Source organism: Psittacula echo, assembly GCF_963264785.1.
Source record: "Psittacula echo genome assembly, chromosome: 13".
NCBI classification, from domain to species: Eukaryota; Metazoa; Chordata; class Aves; order Psittaciformes; family Psittacidae; genus Psittacula; species Psittacula echo.
Genome location: NC_137749.1, coordinates 1,492,349 through 1,514,631, shown reverse-complemented (window position 1 = coordinate 1,514,631; position 22,283 = coordinate 1,492,349). Strand labels below are relative to the sequence as shown.

Below are 22,283 nucleotides of genomic sequence, written 5' to 3'. Positions count from 1 at the left end.
CCTCACAAGAAGCACAGAAAATGTACATTTTACACCCAAAAGGTAAAAAAAAAAAGTGCATTATGCCTCGTACAGTACAAAAGATGCTGCTCGTTTCGATAGAAAACCAGGCTTCAGAAACACCCCGAAGTCAAAGGGACGGTTATTATCCGAGTACAGCCTGGAACAGCCACAGCGTCACCCACCCCTCCTCCGGGGCTCACGGAACAACCAGGATCACCTCCTGGGGGATGCCTATTGCTACCGCACAGCCCCGGGCTGGAGGAGGTGCCAGTTTTGTGCATTTGGGTTCCTCTGGCAGGAGGGGCCTGGGTTTGAGCCGGTGCCGCACGCTGGGGACATCTCCCTGGCTCCCCCATGCCATTCCTGCAGCAATGCATAGATCAAAGGGGAGCACCGGGAGCTGCGAGCGGGGCAGCAGGGTCCCACGGAGCCCTTTGGTTTCACCAGGCACGGGGAGCGGGTTCAGCAGCGCTGGGACATGGATCTGCAGAAGCAGCAGCGGCCTCCTTGCCGCCGGGAACACCAAAAGCACCAGAACACAAAGAACAGCAAGCGGCGGAGTACGAGCTCGGCGCGGACACACAGTGTTTGTAAACCAGTCTTAAGGCACTCCATTGGAAAGGAACAGTTACGCCACGCGGGAGAGGACGAACGCAGCCACCTTCTCATGCAACAGCTCCACCGAAGCCTGCAAGCGTCAGGGGTTTGGCTACAAACCCATCCCGATGGCACAGGGGTGCTTCCCGAGCCCCTCAACCGAGCCTGTATCCAGACAGCATCGCAATGACGCAGCCCCGAGCCAGGGCTGGGCTTGGTCCAGCCAGAGCCGAGGCCAACGTGGTCAGAGGCCAGGGGAGCAGGGGTTTATGCACAGCACCCAGCAGGCACTGGAGGAAACAGGGAGGAAAGACGCACGTTTGCTCACACCAGGTAATGGAATCCTTCCGCAGTTATTCCAACCCAGCTCCCCCAGGGGCCGGGCAGCAATGGGAAGTGGCTGTAGCTTAACATATAGCAGAGAAAAGCAACCCTGCCATCAGCCATGGTAAGCCGAGGAGAGTGATGAGGCCATGCTGGGAGCAGGAGGCACAAAGTCCCTCGAGATGGCTGCTCTGAGCCCTCCTCCTTCATCCGTGGGGATAAGGGAGGGAACAAGGGCAGGAAAGATGGAACAGATACAGGAGTTATTGCAGCAGACTTGGATGTGCAGCCACGGAGCGGGGGGTTTCCACTCTGAACACGACCCAGCATCTTCTCAGCCCCAGAAGCAGACTCGCACACCCTGTCCAGCAGCTCCTGCCTCAAACCAGCTTCCAAGGGTGGAATGGGAAGGATGCCTCAAGCTAGAAATGCACATCCAATTCCAGCCCCTTTAAGAAGGGACGTTCATCCGACTGCAGCCCTGGCAATTCCTCACACTTCATGCAAAACCACAGGGAAACAGGTAAACCGTGGGCATTCAGGACACCAAAACCACAGAGCTCCCTGTCTGGAGCCAGGGGACTTCTGATTAACAGAGGCTCAGCACCACTGCTGCAGCCCCGTGACCCCCGCCTCAAAGAGGGGATGTTAAGAATGGCTTCCGATGGAGATGTGGAGTCATGGGGCGCGCGCTGGGACTCGGTGAGCACCCAGGTTTGGAGCACGATCCCCGCACGCCTTTCAAGTCTTCCCTCCTGACCTGGCCACGTCTGGCACGGAGCAGCTGAGCACCACGAGCACCTCAATGAGGGAGAGCACGGCAGCCCCTGGCTGCTTCCCTCCTTCGTGTGAAAGGAGATCCCCCCGGCACCTCCAACATCCCCCTCTCACTGCAGCCTCTGTTTCTCTTTGCTGTCCCTGAGGAGGAACAACCCCTCCTAAGAGCAGGATTTATGGCTCTGCCTCCCTGGCCGGAGGCTGGGACACGTACACCCGGCTCCCTGCACTGCGGCCACCCAGGCTCCCGCCACCCGCCATAAACAACGCCCTGGGCTTCCCAAACCCGGGACACAGGAACTGTTCTACCAAATCCAAGAGGAGAGACACGATCACCTACTGCAAACACGGGGGACACCAAAGAGCAGCCCCTCCACAGCGTGTCCCCACAGCCCCACGAAGGGTCCACGACACTGACACAGCATCACACAAAGCTTCACGAGGGTCCACGGTCACTCACTGGCCAAGCTCATCATTAGCACTGGGACATTACAGACACCGGGACAGCAACAACACCCAAAGAACACAACCCCTCTCCACGGTGACAGTGACACAGCCTGGGGGTCCCTCCAGCACCAGCACAAGGCTGTGACAATCAGGTCACAGAGTCAACACGAACACAGCTCAATGCTCCTTCGCTTCACAGCCAGGAAAGCCTCTGTCTCCTCTGGGCCTTTCCAGCTCCCCTCAAGGGAATACCTTCAAACAATGGGAGTGCTGTGGGAAAAGCCTTTAAAACAGACAAACAACCCAAGACTCAAAGTCAGCAAGATCAGAGGTAGTGTTCGTGTCGCCATTGTACGGACTTTGCCACAAGTGCCCTGTTTTAACTGGAGACTTGTGTTTGTTCTGTAAAAAGTTGTGACTAATTCTTCTGAGTCTTTGAAACAGAGCATTTCAGCATTTTCTCTCTATATAGACAGATAAATAGCACAGTATCTATCTATATAGACACACAAACCCACATTATTATACTTGGCAAACAGTACGAGGAAGAGCATCCTGCAGGACAAGGGGCAATTCACACACAAGGTCCTCTTCTAAGCCATGCAACACGTTTTATTTTCCCTTGTGCCATTCACCATAACCCATTATGGGTTTTTTTTCTCCCCACTTAAGAGTACAAGGGGGGGACGAAGAGGTGGCATCAGACGAACGGCTGCAGGTCAGATGACAAACTGCATCTGTGCAATGAATAAATGCCATAAACCCCCCAAAACCCCCTGCACCCGCCATGGAAAACATCAACTTTTGCCCATCCAAAGCGTGTTCTTCAAGTTTCCAACCGCCGGCTTCGCTGCCAGCTTGGAGGTGATGTCTGCACCCCTCAGCGTGGATTGTGGCTCACAGAGCATGGAAGACTCGCTGGAAACGGCCTCTTTGGAGTCCGTTACGGTTGACGCCTCCATGTCACTGGATAAGTCCTCAGAGGACAAGTTCAGGCACCCCAGCTTGGCGAGGGAGTTGGACCTTTTCAGAGGGGAAGACACAGTCAAGCCCGCCAGCCGCAGCCTGGTCTCTATCTCCTGCGTCCGCTGCTTCACGAGGCCGGGCTTGCCCCGCACGCTGTGGATGCTGTCGCTGCTGGAGCTGCGCGTCAGGTTGGAGCTGCGGGAGGAGGACGGGGTGTAGCAGATGGTCTTGAGGAAGTCCTTGGTGAAGCTGCTCGTGTGCTCCAGCCGGCACGCCACGGGCGTGGAGGCTTTCTGGGAGATCCCCTCCAAGACGCGCTTCACCTCTGACTTCTCCGCGTTGCTCTCGGCATCCTCGGGTATCAGCGGTGCTGGGCCCAGGAGAGGCACGAGGGCAGGATGCGAAATCAAATCCTCGCTCTCCTCCATGATGCCAGAGTCCACCCTGCTCAAGGGGCTCTCTCTGAGCAGGGACGAGGCGTCTGAGGGCAGGCTCTTCAGCCGCTCCAGCTCTTTGGTGTGCTTCCTAACCAGCCCTGCCTTCTGCAGCTGGATGAGAGACTCCTGATGCTGCATCAAGTAACTGTTTGCACTTGGCTTTTCCAAGTCTTTACTGAACAGGTACTTCAGATCCTTGGTAGGTTTGCTGTCTTTTCTGGCTAGAGACTCCTCTTTTACCACTTCCACATTAAGGAGGCTCTTGTCACAGTGTGAGTTTCTCCTGGGCAGAAGAGTTTTGACTGGAGTTCTAGGTGCATCCTTTCCCTTCTCCAAAACACCGCAGTGCTGATCAAGTGATTTGCCAGCCCCAGCCTCCAGAGCACCAGTTCCTGCTGACAGAGGAAGCGGAGCCTCATTGGTTCTAGTTCTGATTGCCTCCTCCAAGCGTGCCTTGCTGGGCAGGTGCTCTGCCAAGTTGGAGTTGATGTGGGAGAGGAAGGCTGGCTGCGTGCAGATGGCAGTGCTGCGACGCATGGGGCTGGAGTTCAGCTTCTCACACTGCTCCCCAAAGGAATCTGGAGACAAACCAGCTGAGGAGTACATGCAGTCAGTGCAGGACTGGTAGGAAGGCTTCACCTTACTGAGGATCCCAAACACGGCATCGTGCTGCAAAAGAGAAAACAGGTACAGATAAAGGCGCAGAGAACCGGACATCAGCCATCAGAAGAGAGGCACAGAGCACAGGATATAATTACAGCCAAGCAGACTGGAAACAAAGCCCATTTCCACTTCTCTTAAGGCCCTGCAGCAGCAACAAACACCACTTACTTTCTCAGCAGACAGTATCTCCAGTGGAAGAATACCTACCTGTCCAAGTGATGGTCATGCAAGTTGCCCCAAGCGGTTTATAGGGCACTCGCATGTGTGCGCTCCCTCTCTGGCATCTAACTCCATAGCTTGGGCAAGCAAAGCCATGTTCAGAAGCACTTCGAAAAGGAAGCAGCTCATCATGGAATGAAAGGCTTTCTCCAAGTCAAATGAAACTGTGCTATGAAGATGAGAAGAGCAGTTTCACTTGCAGCAGAGTCAGCCATGCTAATCACCTGCGTTTCACCTCCATACGCACCTCAAAATCCTCTGGGCAACTCCTTTTGCTGTTGTTGTTATTCAAGTTCTCTCTATTGAGCCTGCTCTCCTCCTTGTGCATGGACAAGCGCCGCTTCCACTTCTCCATTGGGTTTTCCTCCCTGACAGCATCCTCCCTGTGGTCCCCAGGGCCCAGCGCTATCCTTCCCTTCCGGGGGCTGAAATCCAGCTTCTTCTTTGCCTCCTTCTCACAGAAGCTGCTCATCTCTGCCAGCGGCTCTGCGGTCTCCAGGGCTTTCGCTGTCTCCAGCATCCTCCCCTCTGACAGTGCAGAGGGCTGCTGTCCCACCAGCGAGGCAGCGTGCTCCGCAAGCACATCCCGCTCCAGCTCCTCCACAGGGAAAAAGCCCTCTCTGTCACCGGGAATCTTGTTCTCCAGCAGCGTGTCCGAGAGGCGGCGGAAGCAGTAGTTAAAGCCCACGGACACGTCGGTGCCGGCGCGGTTGTCCAGGTACACCGACTGCGAAGGCATGTCCAGGTCAGCCAGGCGGTTCTCCAGGTCAATGTCCAAGCTCTCGAGGAGGAAGTCGCTCGACCCCGTGGTGCCGTCTGTGTTGGGGGGCAGGTTGCTCTCTGCCTGCTGCTTCCACAGCTTGTTGTGGCGCTGCTTGCTGGGCAGAGGGACAAAGACACAAGTGACCATCGTCAAACTGGAGGATGCTCAGCTCCAGGCACATCCCTCCCTGTCCACAACCCAGAATTGAAATGATGACCCCTGGGGCCAGCCCAGTCCCACTTGGACAAAGCCATCTTCAGCATCAGGGTTTAGCCCCCCTGCCTGCCCACTCCAAGGTATCTCTAACCCAGCAGACTCGCAGCCCTGCACTGCACCCATAACAGGAAAAGCCCTTCAGGGCAGAGGGGCACAGAGCCCTTCATCGGAGCAAACCACTCTGAGCCAACATCTCTGCATGTCTCATGGCACAGCTCCTGATGAACTAGAGTGACAAATCTTTCTCTTCTTCCCCCAGCAGAGCAGAGGCCAAGTGGAGCATGCAGAAACCCTTATTAGATACAAGAGTGCTCATGATGACAAAAACTTGTGACTGGCATGGTCACCCAGACCTGCAAATGATTTGCTTCCCACACTGCCCGAGCTCAGTTCTGCCTCATCAACCAAGAACAATGTTTTGCTGAACAGTACTGGCTGCTGAGGATCACGAACACACTTCCCACATGCAGAGGAACCCGCACTGCATTAAACCAGAGCAGATCTCCCTGGAAGACAGCTGATTTCCACTCGGGGAGGCCTGGCACAGAAAACGTTCAGGAAAACACCATTAGCCCAGGCTTCTGTAGCTGCCCTTCTAAAAAGGACCCTTCAGACTACAGCACTGAGGAGTCTGAAGGGTCTGAACAACAAATCACATCGTTTGTGACACAAAACCATGAGGATGCCTAAAATTAGCCCCTTTACTTCCTGCAAGTCACCTTTCTGTTCCTCCTGGCGCCTTACCTCGCATCTAAAATGCCTTCATACTCCAGCAGCTGTCTCATGAAGCCTGCGTTTGGCCTTGCAATGCTGCGTTTCTGCTTCACGTAGTTATAGGCCTTTTCCAGGGACCAGCCAAACTCCTTCATTGCATATGCAATGACGGTGGACGCCGAGCGGCTCACACCCATCTTGCAGTGCACCAGGCACTTGGAATGGTTCTTCCTGCAGGAGGGCAAACAGGAAAACACCTCTCACAGTTTGGTTATGGTATCTGCTGTTATACAGTGGAAGGAGAGCACTGTGTCCTCCTGACCACCCTAACACCGTGGATCAGCAGGTTAGAAACCTTGCTGGGTTCAGTGAGCCACAAGAAGAATCTCTCTCCACATGTTAGGGAAGGGCAGCCTCAGTCATGCTGCCGCTTGAGGGATCACCATGAAGCCTCCTGCCTGCCCAAATCTTTGGATACAGGGATAAGCAGGAACAACCTGAGTGTAAAAGCCCAGCAGGGTTTGATGGGCTCTGTCACCATCTCTTGCGTGCAGAGACAGCGGAGGCTAGTCCAACATGGACATGTGTTGGAGCATTTCCAGAGCTTGGGAAGGGGAAATATCCTTGTTCCCTTCTGAAAGTAATAACAAAATATCAGCTCGGAGCAGGGTAATGCCAGTGCAGGAAGAGACAAGGCCCAGGGAAGTTCCAGGAACACATCCTCCCTGGATTCAAGAAGGATTCAGCTCCATGCTGGACGAAGCACAGGGGGCACGGCTCGGATGAGTCCTCCCACAAGTCACAGTCCCCAGCCCGCTTACTTGGCCTTGTTTATGAAGTGGTAGGCCTCGTTCCAGTGAGCCAGGAGGTCTGTGGTCTCCTCGTCATACACTCGGATGTTGTGATACGCAAACAAACCAGGGAAGAAGTTATCAATTTCCCTGGTCACATTCAAGATGTAGTCAATGCTGTGGAGAACACAAAGAAAACAGACTTGAAATGCTACGGCTGTGAAAGAGGAGCTGATGCACATTGTGAAGTCCATGAAGTATCACAGAATCCCAGCATGGTTGAGGTTGGAAGGGACCTTAAAGCTCCTCCAGCTCCAACCCCTGCCACGGGCAGGGACCCCTTCCACTGGAGCAGCTTGCTCCAAGCCCCTGTGTCCAACCTGGCCTTGAGCACTGCCAGGGATGGGGCACCCACAGCTTCTCTGTGCTATTGAGCAATGTTTTTCAGGTTCTCACCTCATGCCTGGTGTGTGCCTTGGGCAAGCAGCAAATATTTATATGCTAAATTCTCCCTCAGCCAAAAAGCATGAAAGTAAATGAAGCCAAGTGGTGGTGTGATGATGAGAGCGTGGTGACAGAGCCCTGCACTGCCTGTCCGGGCAGGTGAGCTGGAGATTGCTCACCCACAGGAAGCTCTGCTCCATTCAGACAGAGTTCCCCCCTAAGCTTAGTGCTGTATTACTTGCTGTTCTGTAGCCTGCAGGAATTCACACCTGACTCAACATCCTGGATGGACATTTCACACTCAGCTGTTACCCGCTGGAGCGGTATCAGAGATCTTGATGGACTTCACAAATGAGAAGTTTGGTTATTTTCACTCCACACGTTATTGATAGGAATAAGATAGGAAAGATTTCCCCACCAAGGAGCTGATGGTAAGTTACCCATGTTGTTGAGAATAGGCCCAAACTCATCCCCCTACTGTCTACAAACATCATATGTCATCTCAACAGGCCTGAGCATAAGTTAAAAGCAAACAGCTGGAGGTTACTTGAGGTCTAAGGCTGGTGCTTGAAAGGTCAGTACTCACCCTGAGCCCTGCAGCTCCTCGAGGTTGGAGGCATTCCACTCGGAGCCCTGCAACAGCCACAAAACACACATTTCAAAGGAGCACAAGAGCATCCCTTTTTCCTAAGGTTCTGCAATGCCCCAGACTGGACCATCTTCCTTAGCTGAAAAATTGGCAACAGCCTCTGGAATATGGCACAGGGCAGGCAGTGCTGCTGCTCAGCACAGAGAGGTCCTGTCTGACAGGCTCACATCCTCCCTTAAGGAGCTAGTTCTAGGCCAGTGTGTGACTGAGCACATCCCAAATCCTGCCCCTGCCCACTCTAGATTTTTAAAGACAGAGATAAATAGTGCAGGGAAAGCTACGCGTGGCATAACTGGGATCACAGGTACATGAGAAGGGAGGCAAATGCTGAAAGCTCTGGGGGTGGTTACAAATTAGTTCCCCCCCATATCTGCAAAACGGGAAGCTAAAAAGGGGTTTAAAAGCAGGTTTTGCTCTCAGACACGAGCATTGCCTCTGCCTCTCTCCAGAAGAGCACTAAAAAAGACCCAAGCATAACGGGCACAAATGTGCTCATCTCCAGCAAGTCTTTGTTCCAGACGGCAGCGCCTGGTTTTGCTTGGAGTACCATCTAGTGGCAAAAGACTAGATGAAACACAGGCCGTCCTTTGCTTCTGCACGAGCTGGGACATCACCTTCAGCCTCAGTCTTTACGTAGCTCTGGCCATGCTACAGAACCTCATAGGCTTAGTCAAGATGCAGTGACCCTAACCAGAGCCCAAGAGGAAACGGCTGCAGCCCCAGCCAGGCCTTTTGTTTGCTGTAAAGGAAAAATCTCCATTGCTAGAAATAGAAAATGAACATGCACAGAGACAGGATCAACCTGCCAGGAAAACCATCCTATCAAGGCCCTGAATCAATAACACAGCCAGAAAAAAGGGCTCATGAAGCACAACTCAGCCTTGACACCAAATTCAGCTTCCTCTAAGCCCAACCACTTGCCAGCTCACTCCCGCTGAGCCTCTTGCTATCCCAGAGCTCCAAACCCAGCAGCTTACCAGGTATAAATGATCAAAAATGAGAGATGGTTTGTCCATCTGACCCAGGATAAGCAGCATTTCATTGTCTATGAATTCCTTGAATTCCTTCAAGTTGCAGTTCATGTGTTTCTCCAGCTCATTTCGTATCTGCAGAGCAGAAAACAAAGGATGCCACCTAGAATCACATCTGCAAGGAGTGAATAATGGCAGCAGCACTGGTGAAGAGAGTGACTTTCAGTGCTCTCCCATTTCAAAACACCAGGGCATGGACATAACAGCCCTCTCCCTGCCCCTCAGCTTTGGGAAGGGGCAAAGCAAAGCAGCACAACTTTGTTTGATCCACCATGGAAAATTCCTGCAGGAAAAATCAAAGCATCTTGACTGCACCAAGCAGGAACACGTACGCAGACTGAGGAGTTCTCAGCTTACGCCTACAACTTGTAGCACTGCTGTTACACAAGAGAGTAGCTGAAGCCTTTGGTGCTAAGCTTAGGAAGGAAAGCCCTGCATGTTAATAGCCTGCCTTGGAAAACAGAACCCAAACCCAAAAGAACCATTTCCATTTGCTTTGAATCTGCCTGCACTGCGGCTGGATGTATTTACACCAGCCTGTGGGACGGACCCAAGCTAGCTTAAGCCTTGACTTGTGTTTTTCCATCCATAAACCCACTAACAAAACGCTGTTGCCGCAAGCCCCTCTGACACTTGTTCAGGAACACAGAAGACAAAACCTTGAAATGAAGCCAAGAGAGAAAGGCAGGCTCATACTCTGCTCTGCACTGTCCATGACCAAGTGGAGATCACTCACCCAACACAGCTGCGAGGCCTCCAGCCACCAGCTGCAGCTTTTGGGAGTGCTGCCTTTGCTTGTGTCATTTGAGGGATGCACCGAGGAGTAAGTGTCTATTAAAGTCACTGCTTGGGCATGCCCACCACTGCTACAACCCAACTGTCATGCAGGCATCACCTCCAGTGCCACCTGGCTGGCAAAGACCCAGGCATTGTGACCTGGAAGCCATACACTTGTTACTAAGGTTGTGAAAAATGACATGGATGTGGCACTACCCCAGTTCCCCTGCTGGGAAAGAGAGGAATAGCAAAGCCAAAGAGCAGAGCCTTTCAGATACACACTCGGAAGCCAGTGACACCTCATCATATGGTGTCTCTTCAGCAGTGCAGCACTGCCTGGAAAAGCAGTCTAGCAGGAAGAATGAGATAGCAGGAATTATATTTACCTCCTTGGAAGTGACATTTTCCAGGTCTTTGCTCATCATGATGCTTCGGAGTTTGGCTTTAATGAGCCGTTCTGTTCGTTCCCTTTCAGTTGGCCTGGAAAGGCAAAGGAGAGGATGTTGTCTCCAAGCTGGCAGCAAATAGAGGCTGCAACTCAAACGGTGCAGGAGTGGTGGGAAAGACTTGGATTAAAAGAGATTTTTATGAGAATAATGGAAGAAAACCATTAAGACTCAGAGAAAAGAAAGGAAAGGAACCACTGGAGGAAGAAGAAAGAAAAGGGAGATTCCTCTCATGAGCAAAGCCAACTTCTTCTAATAAAATTCAGAACTAACTTGTCAACAAACAGCGCTGGCGAGTCAGGGCGGGTGGATTCCAGGTCCTGCATCGCGTTCCACTCATTGATGCAGCTCTGGTCCGAGCTGATGCAGCTTTCGTAGTATGTGGCCCACACCAAGGCCACCCCACCTGGGAAGTAGTTGTATCTCCTTGCCACCTCACAGGCTTTGTGGAGGATCTGTAGAGCAGACCTGCAAGTTTGGAGAATGAATTTGTGCAGATGTGAGCAGCAGGGACAGACAGAGCAGGATGTGAGCGATTATCACAGAGAAAATGAAGACTTTCAGCAGTTTGTTACAGTTTGCTTTGTGAGAGCAGCGGATTTTTTGTATCAGAGTTCAAGGAGGGCATAAACTGGCCCTTGGAGACCTTCTCAACAGCCAGTCCAAGGTAGAGGCCAAATCTTGTCCTGATTAACACGCAAGCCCAAGGTACAAGTCGCTCTGGGATTTAATCATTAGTTCACTTGTGAAACCAGACCAAAGGAAAATAAGGAACATGGACAATTTTCAAAGCACCTTCAGCAAGGAGTCAGATGCACATTCACCAGCATTCTTGGCCCCTGACATGCTCCAGGGACAAGGCCCAGATTGGGTCATTTGTTTTTGCAAATTCTAGCATTACTTTTTCCTTCCTTCCCTCCTCATACTTTTCTCTTTTTAAGGTTCTTACTCCAAAGATGTCATTGTACTGAACACATCAACCACATCTGAGGCTGCCAACAGGAGGGGCCGAGTTCAAAAGTGACAGGAACAAGAGCTGCATCTGTTTCTGTGCCCAATCACCCCTAGCACGATATCCTTCTCTACATCTGTATCTTTTCCCTATCAGATGCAGCAAAGTGACGGATCTCAGGAGGCTCCAAGAGGAGGCAGCCAACTGCCCAGGCCAAGAGAGATGCGTTTGCTCTGCATGGGGATGGGGAGCAGCCTCTTCAAGGAGGAATTTGCTGGCAGAGCTGCTGCTGATTCAGCCACCTCTGCTGCAGTGTTTTGGAATCCCTGCGCAAGGGAGGGGTGACAGGAGCTGAAAGGTGAACAGGCACCCGGGGCGGAAAGTTTCCATGCAGCAGGAACCCCAGCAACGAGGCAGAACACGGGGAATGCCATCGGACTGGCAATGGGTCCTGAGGCTCCTCCTTCAGCCAGTCAGGAATAGGCAGAGAGAGAAAAGACTGGGTTTGGAGGCTGATGCCTTCAAGGTGGTCTTGCATATTTAGTGCCACTTCCCTTATACTGAAGAGCCCACAGCTGCTCTGAACAAGCAGAAGATCCTGGTTTCAGATCAGTATTCTTAGTCCTTTACAGCACTGGTACCGGTTGCCACAGGGAAACAGCATCTCTGCTGCTCACTAAATACCAATTACAGATAGTGCTAAAATGCAGTTTGGTTTTAATTTACTCACATAAATGAGTCCCTTTCTCAATAAAGCAAATGAACACACGTACCACATGGCTTGCACCGACACTGGCTTGAAGATGTGCATCCTCCCTGCAGTGCTCACACTGAAGCCACTAACAGAGAGAGGCAAAACCCAACAGTCAGAAACTGCTCCTCACAAGCTGCACTCTACAAACAGCTACTGCAAGGGGCACTTAGGGTCAAAAATGATCAGGGATGAGAATTTGTATCATGGATTTTCCAGCATTCTCCTAAATAAGAATAGCAAGTGGACACCCTTCCCAGGAATGGGAGTTCAGAGGATATTCACTGGGTACCGCAGGTTACACCGAGCAATTTAAGGGCAGCAAGACAAAATCCTCACTGTCTGAATATGAGGACTGCAGCCATGAATCCAAAATTGGAACTTCATTTGCAAGGTGACAGAGAATCTCTCCTTGAGCAGCCCCCAAGTAGGGAAGGACATTCACATTTATCCTTTTAATGTGGTTTCTTACCCATCACCATCAAGATGGATTTTAGTGTCGCTCCACAGCCGAAGAACCATTCCTATGGTGCAGCTCTTACTGGAAGAGAGATTGTTACACAGGACGTTAAATATAGGCCACAATGAGGTCACGCCAATACCCTTAATTATTAATGCTCTTTTAATTTTTAAAATCCTCAAGTCTTGCTCTGTAATTCCTAGTAATGCCTCAGGCCATCAAATGCACAGCACAAGGAGACCGGCAGCTGAAGGCTCAGGGTTTACTCTGCTATTAGCCTGCTGATTGCTCCACAGAGCTGGAGAAACACCGCAGAAGCAAGGATCAGTTTCCAGCTCTTCCACTCCAGAGCCTGCCAGAAAGCTCTGCAGCGTGAGCCCCATCACCTCTCCTGCTCCCACCACCGCAAGCCCAGGGCCAGGCAGCTCCCTAGCAGGACACAGAAGCAGATCTCCAGGATCTGGCTGCAGAGGCTCAGCTCAAAACACAACCCTGGGAGGTGGCAGAGCAGCCGCCTGCCTGCTCTGGAGGGGACCCCAGCGGCCTTTCAGGGTGTTCGATTTTCGCTTCATCACTTGGGCTGGTAGAAAAGATAAAACCAGGTTTTATGACTTCACCTACCCCAAAAGAACACTTTCATTTCAATCTGGCAAGAAAACGGAGCCATAATGGGGGCCAGTAACTTTAGATAGTAAATAATTAAGTGACTGAGATATTAAAGGAAATTGGGATGCAGACAGCAAGAGCTAGTTAAAGAACTCAGTTTCTGTTCTGCTCTTTTCCATTTTTAAGCCTTTAGCTCCTTTCTACAGCAGATAAAAGGATCTGATAGACCAGCTGAATGCACATGTGGACAATGAGCACAGTAGAGCTTTGCAAGAGAAAGCGGGTTTTATTACACATATGTAAAAGGAATAAAGCCCACAGAAGTGCCTGACTAGTCCAACTGTCAGCAGCGAGGACACTTACAGCTCAGCAGTGACATTTCAGCCCCAGCACAGAGCCATGGAGTCACTCAATGAAGTCACTGATGCCAACTGACTTCTTTATGCACAGGACTTGCTTTCAATTAACAAAAGCTTGGGCTTTCAGGGAGACATGGCAGCAAACCTCACAGTTAGGATGGATTTGTCACAACTTTTCCATCTTTCCTCTTGCCTCCATAATCATCAGCAAATTACTGCAAGGCTGGGTCAGGTCTGAAGATGACAGCAACATTCACTGTGCCACAAGGAAATTCTACATTAGAGTTTCCTCCCTAGCACTAACAGGAGTAATTTAACCACAGATGCAAGAGGCAGCAACACCAATGACAATAATCTCATTAGGAAGGCACAATCACAAGTTTCCCTACAGGTCTCCCTACAGAGCAAAAGCTCCCCCCTTCCACTTAGGTTTTCCAGAGGGAAAACAAAGCCCACACTGACTGCACCAGCACAGCATGGCGGCCTGCTAAACCATCGGAGAACAGGAACAGCAGGCTGGAAGCTCTGCCAAGCCAGCCCCATGTCTCTGAGCCAAGAGCTTTTCTGCCTTGGTTTGCTCACCTACAAGTGGAATAATGTGAGAGGGGCTGCGATAACACGATATTTTATTTGCCTTTCAAAGTACTATGTGCTCTTATCAGTTGGACAAAAGCAGCAGTTCATTACTGACACTTTTGTTTGTTGGTTTTGGAGGCACTTCTGCAGTATTGTTTTTTGGCAACTAAGCTACCCACCCAAAAACCCCATTGCTTCATAGCATCAACAGGCTTGAAGTCTGGAGGATAGAATCAGGTCCAGTTTTCAAATGTGTCTGCAAGAGCATTCTGAAGTGAGCAGCCAGCCAACTAGCACAGATGAGGTAGATACCAGCCCTACAGACGGATTACACGTGAACGCTTTGCCACAAGTGCCCAGAGATTCCAAGGACACCGAAAGCTTTCTGGATCAGAAATCACCCGCCCATCCCCATAACTGGTCAGAAAACTCAACACATCTCCTTTTCTCTTGCTAGATTCTGCAGGTACACATAAACCAACTGCGTGGGGACAGTTTGGTGCTGACCAGCTTCCCAGAGAACCCAACCTGCCTGATTTCCAAGCCCAGCCTTGCCTCAGACATACCTCTCCTTGCTGGAGAAATCCACACCCAGCAGGATGTTCTCTTCTGTGTCCTGCCGCCCGCTGCTGTACACAACCACCATGTACCGCACGCGGTCTGTCCACACGCTCTCCAACCGGACAGCCTGGGGAAAGGTCAGCAAGCTCTGCAAACAGCTCTTGGAGAATCATTACTCCCATTGGTGCCTCGGGTTTTTAAGGGGCAATTGAACCCAAAGCCTTTATTTAGCTGCAGTACAAAAGACACAGGGAATGACAGTCCCATCTTCTAGCAAAGGCTCGTTGCCAGCAACTTCAAGACTGACTTCTGAGTATCCCCCAGCACCTCCAAGCTCCTGTCTCTTCTCTGTGTCAGTGTTTGTCAGCTGACTGGAACGTTAAATCTAACCAAAAAGCCACACTGCAGACAGATCAGCTTCCTGCCCCAATTCCTCACCTGGAGGTAAGGACCAGGGCAAAAGGAGCAGACCGGAAAACCTAGGATTTGTCAATGCTTTTCATGAACCTCTACAGGTCTGTTTCAAATGCCTCCAACAGAAAGGAGAGCAGGAAAATGCAGCTTTTCTTACCAGTTTGATCCTGTCCTCACAGCGGAGGAGGTTGATCATCACCTGGAGGTGCTGGGGCAAATCACCTGCACAGAGAGCAGAGAAATCATCAGAAAGGGTCTCTTGCTGCACTAAGAATCAGCAGAATGTTGATATTTAAGGAAATTGTGGGGGGTTTAAAGTAAAAAAATACCATTTAAGAGAGGCCAATGAGCTTTGCTGTCCCAGAGACACTAACAGAAGTGAGCTTCATTGATGAGGACCATCCGGCTCTGTGAGAACGTGACCTTACACTATTTGGAAGGTACCAAATATACTGAGACCATCTATGACTGGCACAAACGATGATACTTTTCCTGTTACAGCATCTCAGAGAAGACAAAGATATGGGCACAGGGGCGGAGGAGGCAGGAGGAACAACTGATTAGGAAGTGATGGATCCCTTCTATCTTAAACAAAGTGGTTCTCATGCATCAAGTCCTTCAGGCTCTAGACTGGTGGGTACATTTCTGTCTGATGAAAGCAAGCAAAAGGAACAAGGAATCTACAAGAAAACAAACCCAGTTCACATCTAATAACTCAGTAATGCACTCATAACTTTCCATGCAAGATAAAATTCCTTCCGTAGGATGTTTGCTGGGTATATGAAATTGCTGACGATTAAAGAAACCCAAAGCCAAGCTTGGCATTCAAACACCCTCTTTGTGCTTGGAGTGTTTACTAAGCAGCAGGCACACAGTACCACACTGTGCCTTTCCCACATGCTCCTGCTCCCCAAAAGCCCTGCTGATCATCTTTCTGCTCCCCCAGTGATCACTTACTCCAAACTGTCACAGATAGAAGGCTTAAAGCCACTGGGTAAGTGGAATCCACTTTCCTGACCCCACGTCTGCTTATCGATCCTTGTGTACGTTCATTACACAACTCCCTACCACCTCTCCCCATTAGTGTGGCACACTGGAGGGGACTGAGAGAAGAAGGACAGTCTGTTCTTAAACCATGACCAATTCTTACAGGCCACGTAGTGATGAGTTAACTGAAAAGGGGATTTTCCTGAAACCAGGAAAGGGGATATAGGGAGCTAAGAAACCTATGTCTATGCAGAGACCCCAATTCTCTTAAAACATTCCCTGCTCTTACCAGCAACACCAAACAAAACCAGCAACAGGTAGTTTCAAAAGGACAAGTGCTGGCACCAAAGTCCCAACCTTCAGACGACTGTGGAGGCTGGGAGAACACTTGGAGAAATGCCCCTGTTGTGCTGAATCAGGACCTACATTAGAGGTGGTAGAGCCCTGTGACTCTGCCCATCCAAGTTCCCTCCTCACAGGCTGAAGGGGAAGGCAAAGATCAAACCACTGAAGCACACGGGACATTTCTTCATCTATGGCTGCAGGAACCAGGGATACACACTCAGCACAGACCCCTGGCTCAGCAGTGAAGCAAGAAGAGGTTCAGGAGGTGACTGAATCCACTACCTGCATGTTTGTGAGGATGCTGAAGGCTTCGCTGGCCCTGGGAGCTGTTTCCTTGTTGCAGGAAGAGGGCTGCACCTTTCACCATGAAAAAGCTCTCGCTCAGGCTGGAAAACAAACAACAGAAGTCAAGTGAAAGGAAACCCCAGCAAAAGGCATGCCCAGGTCTGTGCCTGGGGAAGGAAGGGCTTCCCCTCACTGAGCTGCAGCAGGGTTTTGCCATGAGAAGCTGTTCCCAAAGTCTGATCCTGCCACTTGCACGGCACGGCTCCAGGATTATTCATGGCTTATTCATGTGTCATCTTCCACCAACATTTTATTACTTGGCCATTGCAGGAGATACTTGCCTGAGCTGTCATGGGCTGGAAAGGACTTTATCATTTGATTATCAAACCCTGCAACTCAAAACCAGTAAAGGGTAAGGCTTTTTACAGGCTTAGACCTGTCAAATGACTGAGGATCAGGTTCCGAGTCAATCAGTCCCTACTCATTCCAGTTCTTGAGATTTCTTTGGAATGCAAACCAAGAACACACAACCATAAAGTACTTGTAGATTTAAAGAGGAAGGGAGGGACCGTGAAACCTGCCCATCACCAGAGAAAGGAAACTGCATTGAAACCTCAAGGAGAAAACAACCACCGCAAGAGCAGACTCTGCTTTGCAACCATCCTGGAAAAGACAACGGATAAGGCAGGAGGCTGCAGTATGTGCGGACACAACGGTATGTCCACAGAGTGAAACGACGCAGCCCCCAGAACGTAACTAAAGAGAAGGCTGAACCAAACCAGCAGTTGCAGTTACAGTCAGCACCAGCCTAATTACAACCATCGGGCACTTGTGAGCATTTTAGTCTTGGACTAAAAGTCAGCATTCCCCACAAGGCTGAACATCAGCGTCTACTGAGCTACCTTTCAGCTGCCACAGCAACTGCTTACACTGCACTTCCTACGCCGCTCCAACACCACCAGAGACATTCCTCGCTACAGAGCCCAGTTTTCTGCCGCCCCACACTTCCAAACATAGCTCCTCATTAATTACTGTCTGATTCTGCTCCATATAAATGCTCCATTATATGGCTGTGCTATACAGGAGTTACTTATGCTATGGAAAACGATCCCCCAGGAGTTACTACTCCCAGCACTCATCTGTTCTGTGCTTTCTCCGGGGCCTTTGCCTTCGGGCAGAGCGAGCACTAATGCTCCATTCCACTGCAGTAGACAGGAATTTTGTGCCTCTTCAGCATCTGCTGTAAGCTCAGCTCTTCCCCTCTCTGAGCACAGTCAAGGTTTCAAGGCAAAGCTCCCTCATTTCCCAACCGAATCCTCAAAGAGCACAATTCCTACTAAATCCAGATCCGGTTTAAATCTGAGATTTCAGCTGGTTCTGAAAAGCGAGCTCAAGTTTTCACCTAAGTCCCAGGCTCCACAAGTCACACATTGGGTCAATCAAATGCCAGTGGGACAAGTGCACTCAAACCAAGCTTTTCTCCATGTACACTCCTGCAGTATTCCAGCACTCACCACCTGGCAAGTTGTGCCTGAACAGGAGCTGCTCCGGATCCCAAACTCTGGCTCTGCTCTGCCTGCCACCCAGGCTAACAGGACTCCTGCAAAGGGGAATTCTCCTCACTCCCTAAGCGAGCCAGGAAGGGTCTTGTTTCCTTCACAGCCCAGATCTCACAGGAAAGCGTTAAAAAAGGCCAGAAGTAACACAAAAGCAGTGACACCAACAGCACGCCTGGGATGTTCAGCCACCAGCTTCACACACACAGGGAAGGGAATGATAACGCACAAGGATTCACAGTATTCCTGCCCCAAGGATTTTGGGAAACGCTTCTCTCAGAAAGTGAAAAAACATCCCAAGGGATATTCTTTTATCCCTAATAAAGCACTGACTGGGATTTCTAGAGCAGGAAAACCCTTAGAAGAGACAGAGCTCCCTCCCAAAGGCATCGGCAGCTCCTGCTCTGAGGGTTCATCTTGCCTCATGTTCTCTCGCAGTCAGGAAATCTTCCACAATAAACCAGAAGATTCCCAGTTGCAGGCGAATGAGTCAGCCGTGCTGCAGGGGCAGAACGGGACTGCAGGAGAAGGACAAGCCACACTGCAAAGTGCTGGTCCTGGTGTACTCCATCGGCATGGAACTGAACCGGAAAGCAAAGCCCGAGGAAGATTTCTCTTTAAATGCTGGCTTCCTGACCTGGGTACCAGCTTTACAAAGCTCAGCTCACCATGAGTCAGCCTGCCTCCACCTCCCCAGTTTCCACATAAGCTCCCATTCCTACATGACCAGCACGGTGCCGAACAGAGGGAACGCACCCAAGCACCTCTTTGCCAAAGCTCCTATTTTCCATCACCGGGAAGCAGCAGCATGAACACTCCTCACCCTCAGTCACTTCACACAACTGCTCTAAGAGACAGCTAAATGAAATGGAAGTGAGAAACATGCACGGCACTCAGTTGAAACCCCCTTTTAAATCCTGCACTCCCAACAAACAACCAAAACTCCAGCCTCTTTAAAAAGATCTCCTAAAGAACAGCAAAATGCTCCCATTAAAAAACATCCCAACTTTTGACCCTCGGCAGCAGTGATAAATGCCCCAGTAAGCAGCATTTGTTAGCAGCAGAAAAACGAGTGGCTAATACATACTAATTTGGACTGGTTCTCTTTGAACAGCAGAAGCATTGTGCTGGCCCAAGAGTCAGACAGAAGTCAGTAAAGTTGAGAAGATTCATAACTCGCTGTAAAACTCACATCCTTTTGCTTCTAAAGCCCGAAAAGCAAAGAAAAGAAGGAAAAGAAAAGGTCGACCGTATATTCAGTGCGGAGCAGAGAAATCGCGTCTGTTGATGCTACCCAGGAACTGGATGACTTTTACAGAACACTGTGTCTTCCACTGATATCCTGGCTTGAAAAAGCACTTGTCCTAACATCTCCTGATGAAAGAGGGCCATTCAGGAGGGGGGGAAACCAGCTGAGGCTCGTCTAATCGCTTCCCTCCTCCAGACTCTGTTTGTTTGTTTGCTTCCCAAGGCAGTACAGCGCCTATCAGCACTGCAGCCCCTGCCCGCAGGAAGTCCCTATTCCCCGGGACAGAACTAGATAAGCATCACATCGACCAATGCCTCTTCAATCCTGTACAGCTAAAGCACTGTGTGGCAGCTCTGTAACACAGACATGATAAAGACTTGCTGCTTACAGACCCTGACTAGTTCTTTCTCCAGGCATAAACCAGAATGGTATGCTTGCCTTTCACCAGCACCACAAGCCTGACCAGGGGCAGAAGCAGCTCTCTGTTCCATTTCTACCCAGCCTCACTGGCACAGGATCCATGGCCACCCATCTGCTTGGATGCCGGTCCAGGAATCCTGATCAGCACAGCTGCTTTACAGGAGTCACTTCAGGCTCTTGAATAAATGCAGAGCCCACAAGTTTTGTCACAGCCCCAAGGCCAGGTTGGACACAGGGGCTTGGAGCAAGCTGCTCCAGTGGAAGGTGTCCGTGCCCATGGCAGGGGTTGGAGCTGGATGAACTTTAAGGTCCCTTCCCACCCATATGGATGGCAAGGAGAAGGTGCTTAATGGCCACAGCCCCACTGTGAGCAGGCTCCTGCATCTCTTGCTTCACCGTCCCTTGCTCCATCCGCTGGCTCCGTGCCACTCAACTTGAAAAGGAAATATTTCTTCCCCGTTGGGAAAGCTCCAGAAGAGCGCGGCTGCAACACACATCAATTACACGTCGAGTTGCTCAAGCACACAATAGGCAGTGCCTTGTCAGCGTTACAAAACGCTGCCCCCCGGGTCCACAAATGCCAGTAAGGATTCTGTTAAATATACTGGATTCTGGAACAGAGCGGCTCGTGTCAGGGGATGGACAGAGTGAGCTGGATCAGCTGCCACTCACAGTGTTCCCTAAGCTTTGCCTTGCCCTTGGGGCTCAGGCTGTGGTGTGTTCCTCAGAGAAACCTTGAACGCCTCAGGCCCTCGAGTTCCCTGTTTTAATGGGAATCTCATGTAAGACATAATCCTGTTGCAGGATACAAGAGAACGCTCTATTAATACATCTTACACAGCTCATCTCAAACTAAATATCCACACACAGAAGTTAGTAGGGAGAAAACCACTTTCCCTGGAAGACACAGCCAAGCCTGAGGTTGATTCAGCAGCCTCCTGCCAGTCTAAGGATTAGAAACTAGTGTCTAGCTAAAAGAGGCAGAACACAGCAACATCAGTCTGTGCCTGGCTGGGTATCCCCGCTGATCCCAGCACAGCCACAGCATCACTCCATGCGTGGATGCCCAAGGAGCCTGGCTTACCCCCACACCTCCAGTGACCCCCGGGGTTTCTGGAGCTGTAATGACCTTGTTCTCTCTGTGTCTGTTGCTGATCACAGCCAAGCAGCCTGTTTAGTGCAAGCGCGGCTCAGATCTGCTCGCTCCCAGCTCGTGTTTTAGCGCTGAGCTCATGTAGCGAACAAGAGCATCCGCTCTGCCTGGCTTTGGTTTGTGTTCTCCTTGGGGACCCTCACTCCAGCCAGTGCAGGTCGAGGGCAGGGAGCTCTGGGAGCAGAGAGGGGAGCTCCCCTCGGATGCTCCCACAGGCCCTTGACGTGCCAAAGACAGGGCACACTGAAACAGCCACAAAACTAAACTGGACAGGAGCACGTCAAATAGAAAGGAAGATGTGGGCAGGGCAGCAGCAGGAAGACAAGAAGCAGCTGCTCCCTGCTTCCCAAGCCATGCGGACAATTAAAGCACACTGGCTGCTTGCTTTGGCTTGATAGGAGGAACATCAGATAACACTTCCTGACCAAGAGAGGGGCCTTCAGAAGGGGCCTGAGCAACACAACACAGCGCCAGGGAACAAAATGAACTTCAAAGCGAGTGGCTGACATGCTACTGTTCAACCTGAGAAACAGCCACGGGAGCTGAAGCAGCAGCAAGTCCTTTCTCATGCTGTTTAAAATAGCACTTTGGGTGTTTCCAAGTGACCTTTGCTCTGTGTTACCCACCAGTCATGCAGAGTCCAGTGCCATGGAGACACCCAATGAAACAGAAAGGAATCACCTTGACAAATACAGCTGAGACCATCACCACAAGCATCCCAGCTTAACGTGGAGTGGGGCTATGCAGCAGGAGCAGGGAAGGACCAGTTTCATATCATGGAGTGGATGAACTTTGTGTTGGAAAGGATCTTAAAGCTCCTCCAGCTCCAATCCCTGCCACGGGCAGGGACCCCTTCCACTGGAGCAGCTTGCTCCAAGCCCCTGTGTCCAACCTGGCCTTGAACACTGCCAGGGATGGGGCAGCCACAGCTTCTCTGGGCACCCTGTCCAGCACTTGCAATGTGGTTTTAAACCAAAGCCCTATTGCACACATGTATAGCCTGTGTGATGTGCTGATAAACTGACCTGAGATCAGAACTGCAGGTGCCCAACAAGGAGGCTAGGCAGCATCCCATGCTCACGGGGGATCTTGTAATGCCTCCTCACAGGGGCAAACATCTCCCCATCCATTTCTAAGGCAGGCAGGCAGCAAGACCCAGGGCAGGCTTCGCTCTGTGTTCTTAGCAGTGCAGCAACAAAAGGGGAGTCTGAGCATGCATTGTTCAGCTGCAAGGCGTGGGCCACATCCACAGTGCAGGAATGCTAAGAGGGGCTGGAGACACTGCTGGCCATTCACAGCACAGATACAAACCCTCCTCCACCACGAAGGGGAGGAAGATAAAACT

General features: G+C 50.9%; 1 protein-coding gene across 4 annotated transcripts in view; it reads right to left on the bottom strand.

The window, feature by feature from the left end:
- Positions 1 to 2,751: 2,751 nt before the first annotated feature.
- The window catches only part of SSH1 (slingshot protein phosphatase 1), a gene marked incomplete at its 5' end in the record, with an annotated part of 30,842 nt that continues 11,310 nt past the window's right edge, over positions 2,752 to 22,283 (bottom strand). Inside the window, 14 exons of one of the 4 annotated variants that reach the window (XM_080628613.1) lie at positions 2,752 to 4,220; positions 4,681 to 5,311; positions 6,157 to 6,357; positions 6,948 to 7,094; positions 7,948 to 7,994; positions 8,988 to 9,116; positions 10,205 to 10,298; positions 10,538 to 10,732; positions 11,990 to 12,055; positions 12,440 to 12,508; positions 14,535 to 14,656; positions 15,101 to 15,165; positions 16,558 to 16,661; positions 19,204 to 19,449. In XM_080628613.1, the coding sequence (XP_080484739.1) occupies positions 2,946 to 4,220; positions 4,681 to 5,311; positions 6,157 to 6,357; positions 6,948 to 7,094; positions 7,948 to 7,994; positions 8,988 to 9,116; positions 10,205 to 10,298; positions 10,538 to 10,732; positions 11,990 to 12,055; positions 12,440 to 12,508; positions 14,535 to 14,656; positions 15,101 to 15,165; positions 16,558 to 16,661; positions 19,204 to 19,289 (3,231 nt within the window). In that variant the 3' untranslated portion in view covers positions 2,752 to 2,945. Of the gene's footprint in view, positions 4,221 to 4,680; positions 5,312 to 6,156; positions 6,358 to 6,947; positions 7,095 to 7,947; positions 7,995 to 8,987; positions 9,117 to 10,204; positions 10,299 to 10,537; positions 10,733 to 11,989; positions 12,056 to 12,439; positions 12,509 to 14,534; positions 14,657 to 15,100; positions 15,166 to 15,272; positions 15,593 to 16,356; positions 16,456 to 16,557; positions 16,662 to 19,203; positions 19,450 to 22,283 lie in introns of those variants that run through there. The other 3 variants (XM_080628615.1, XM_080628612.1, XM_080628614.1) reach the window with 3 other exon arrangements.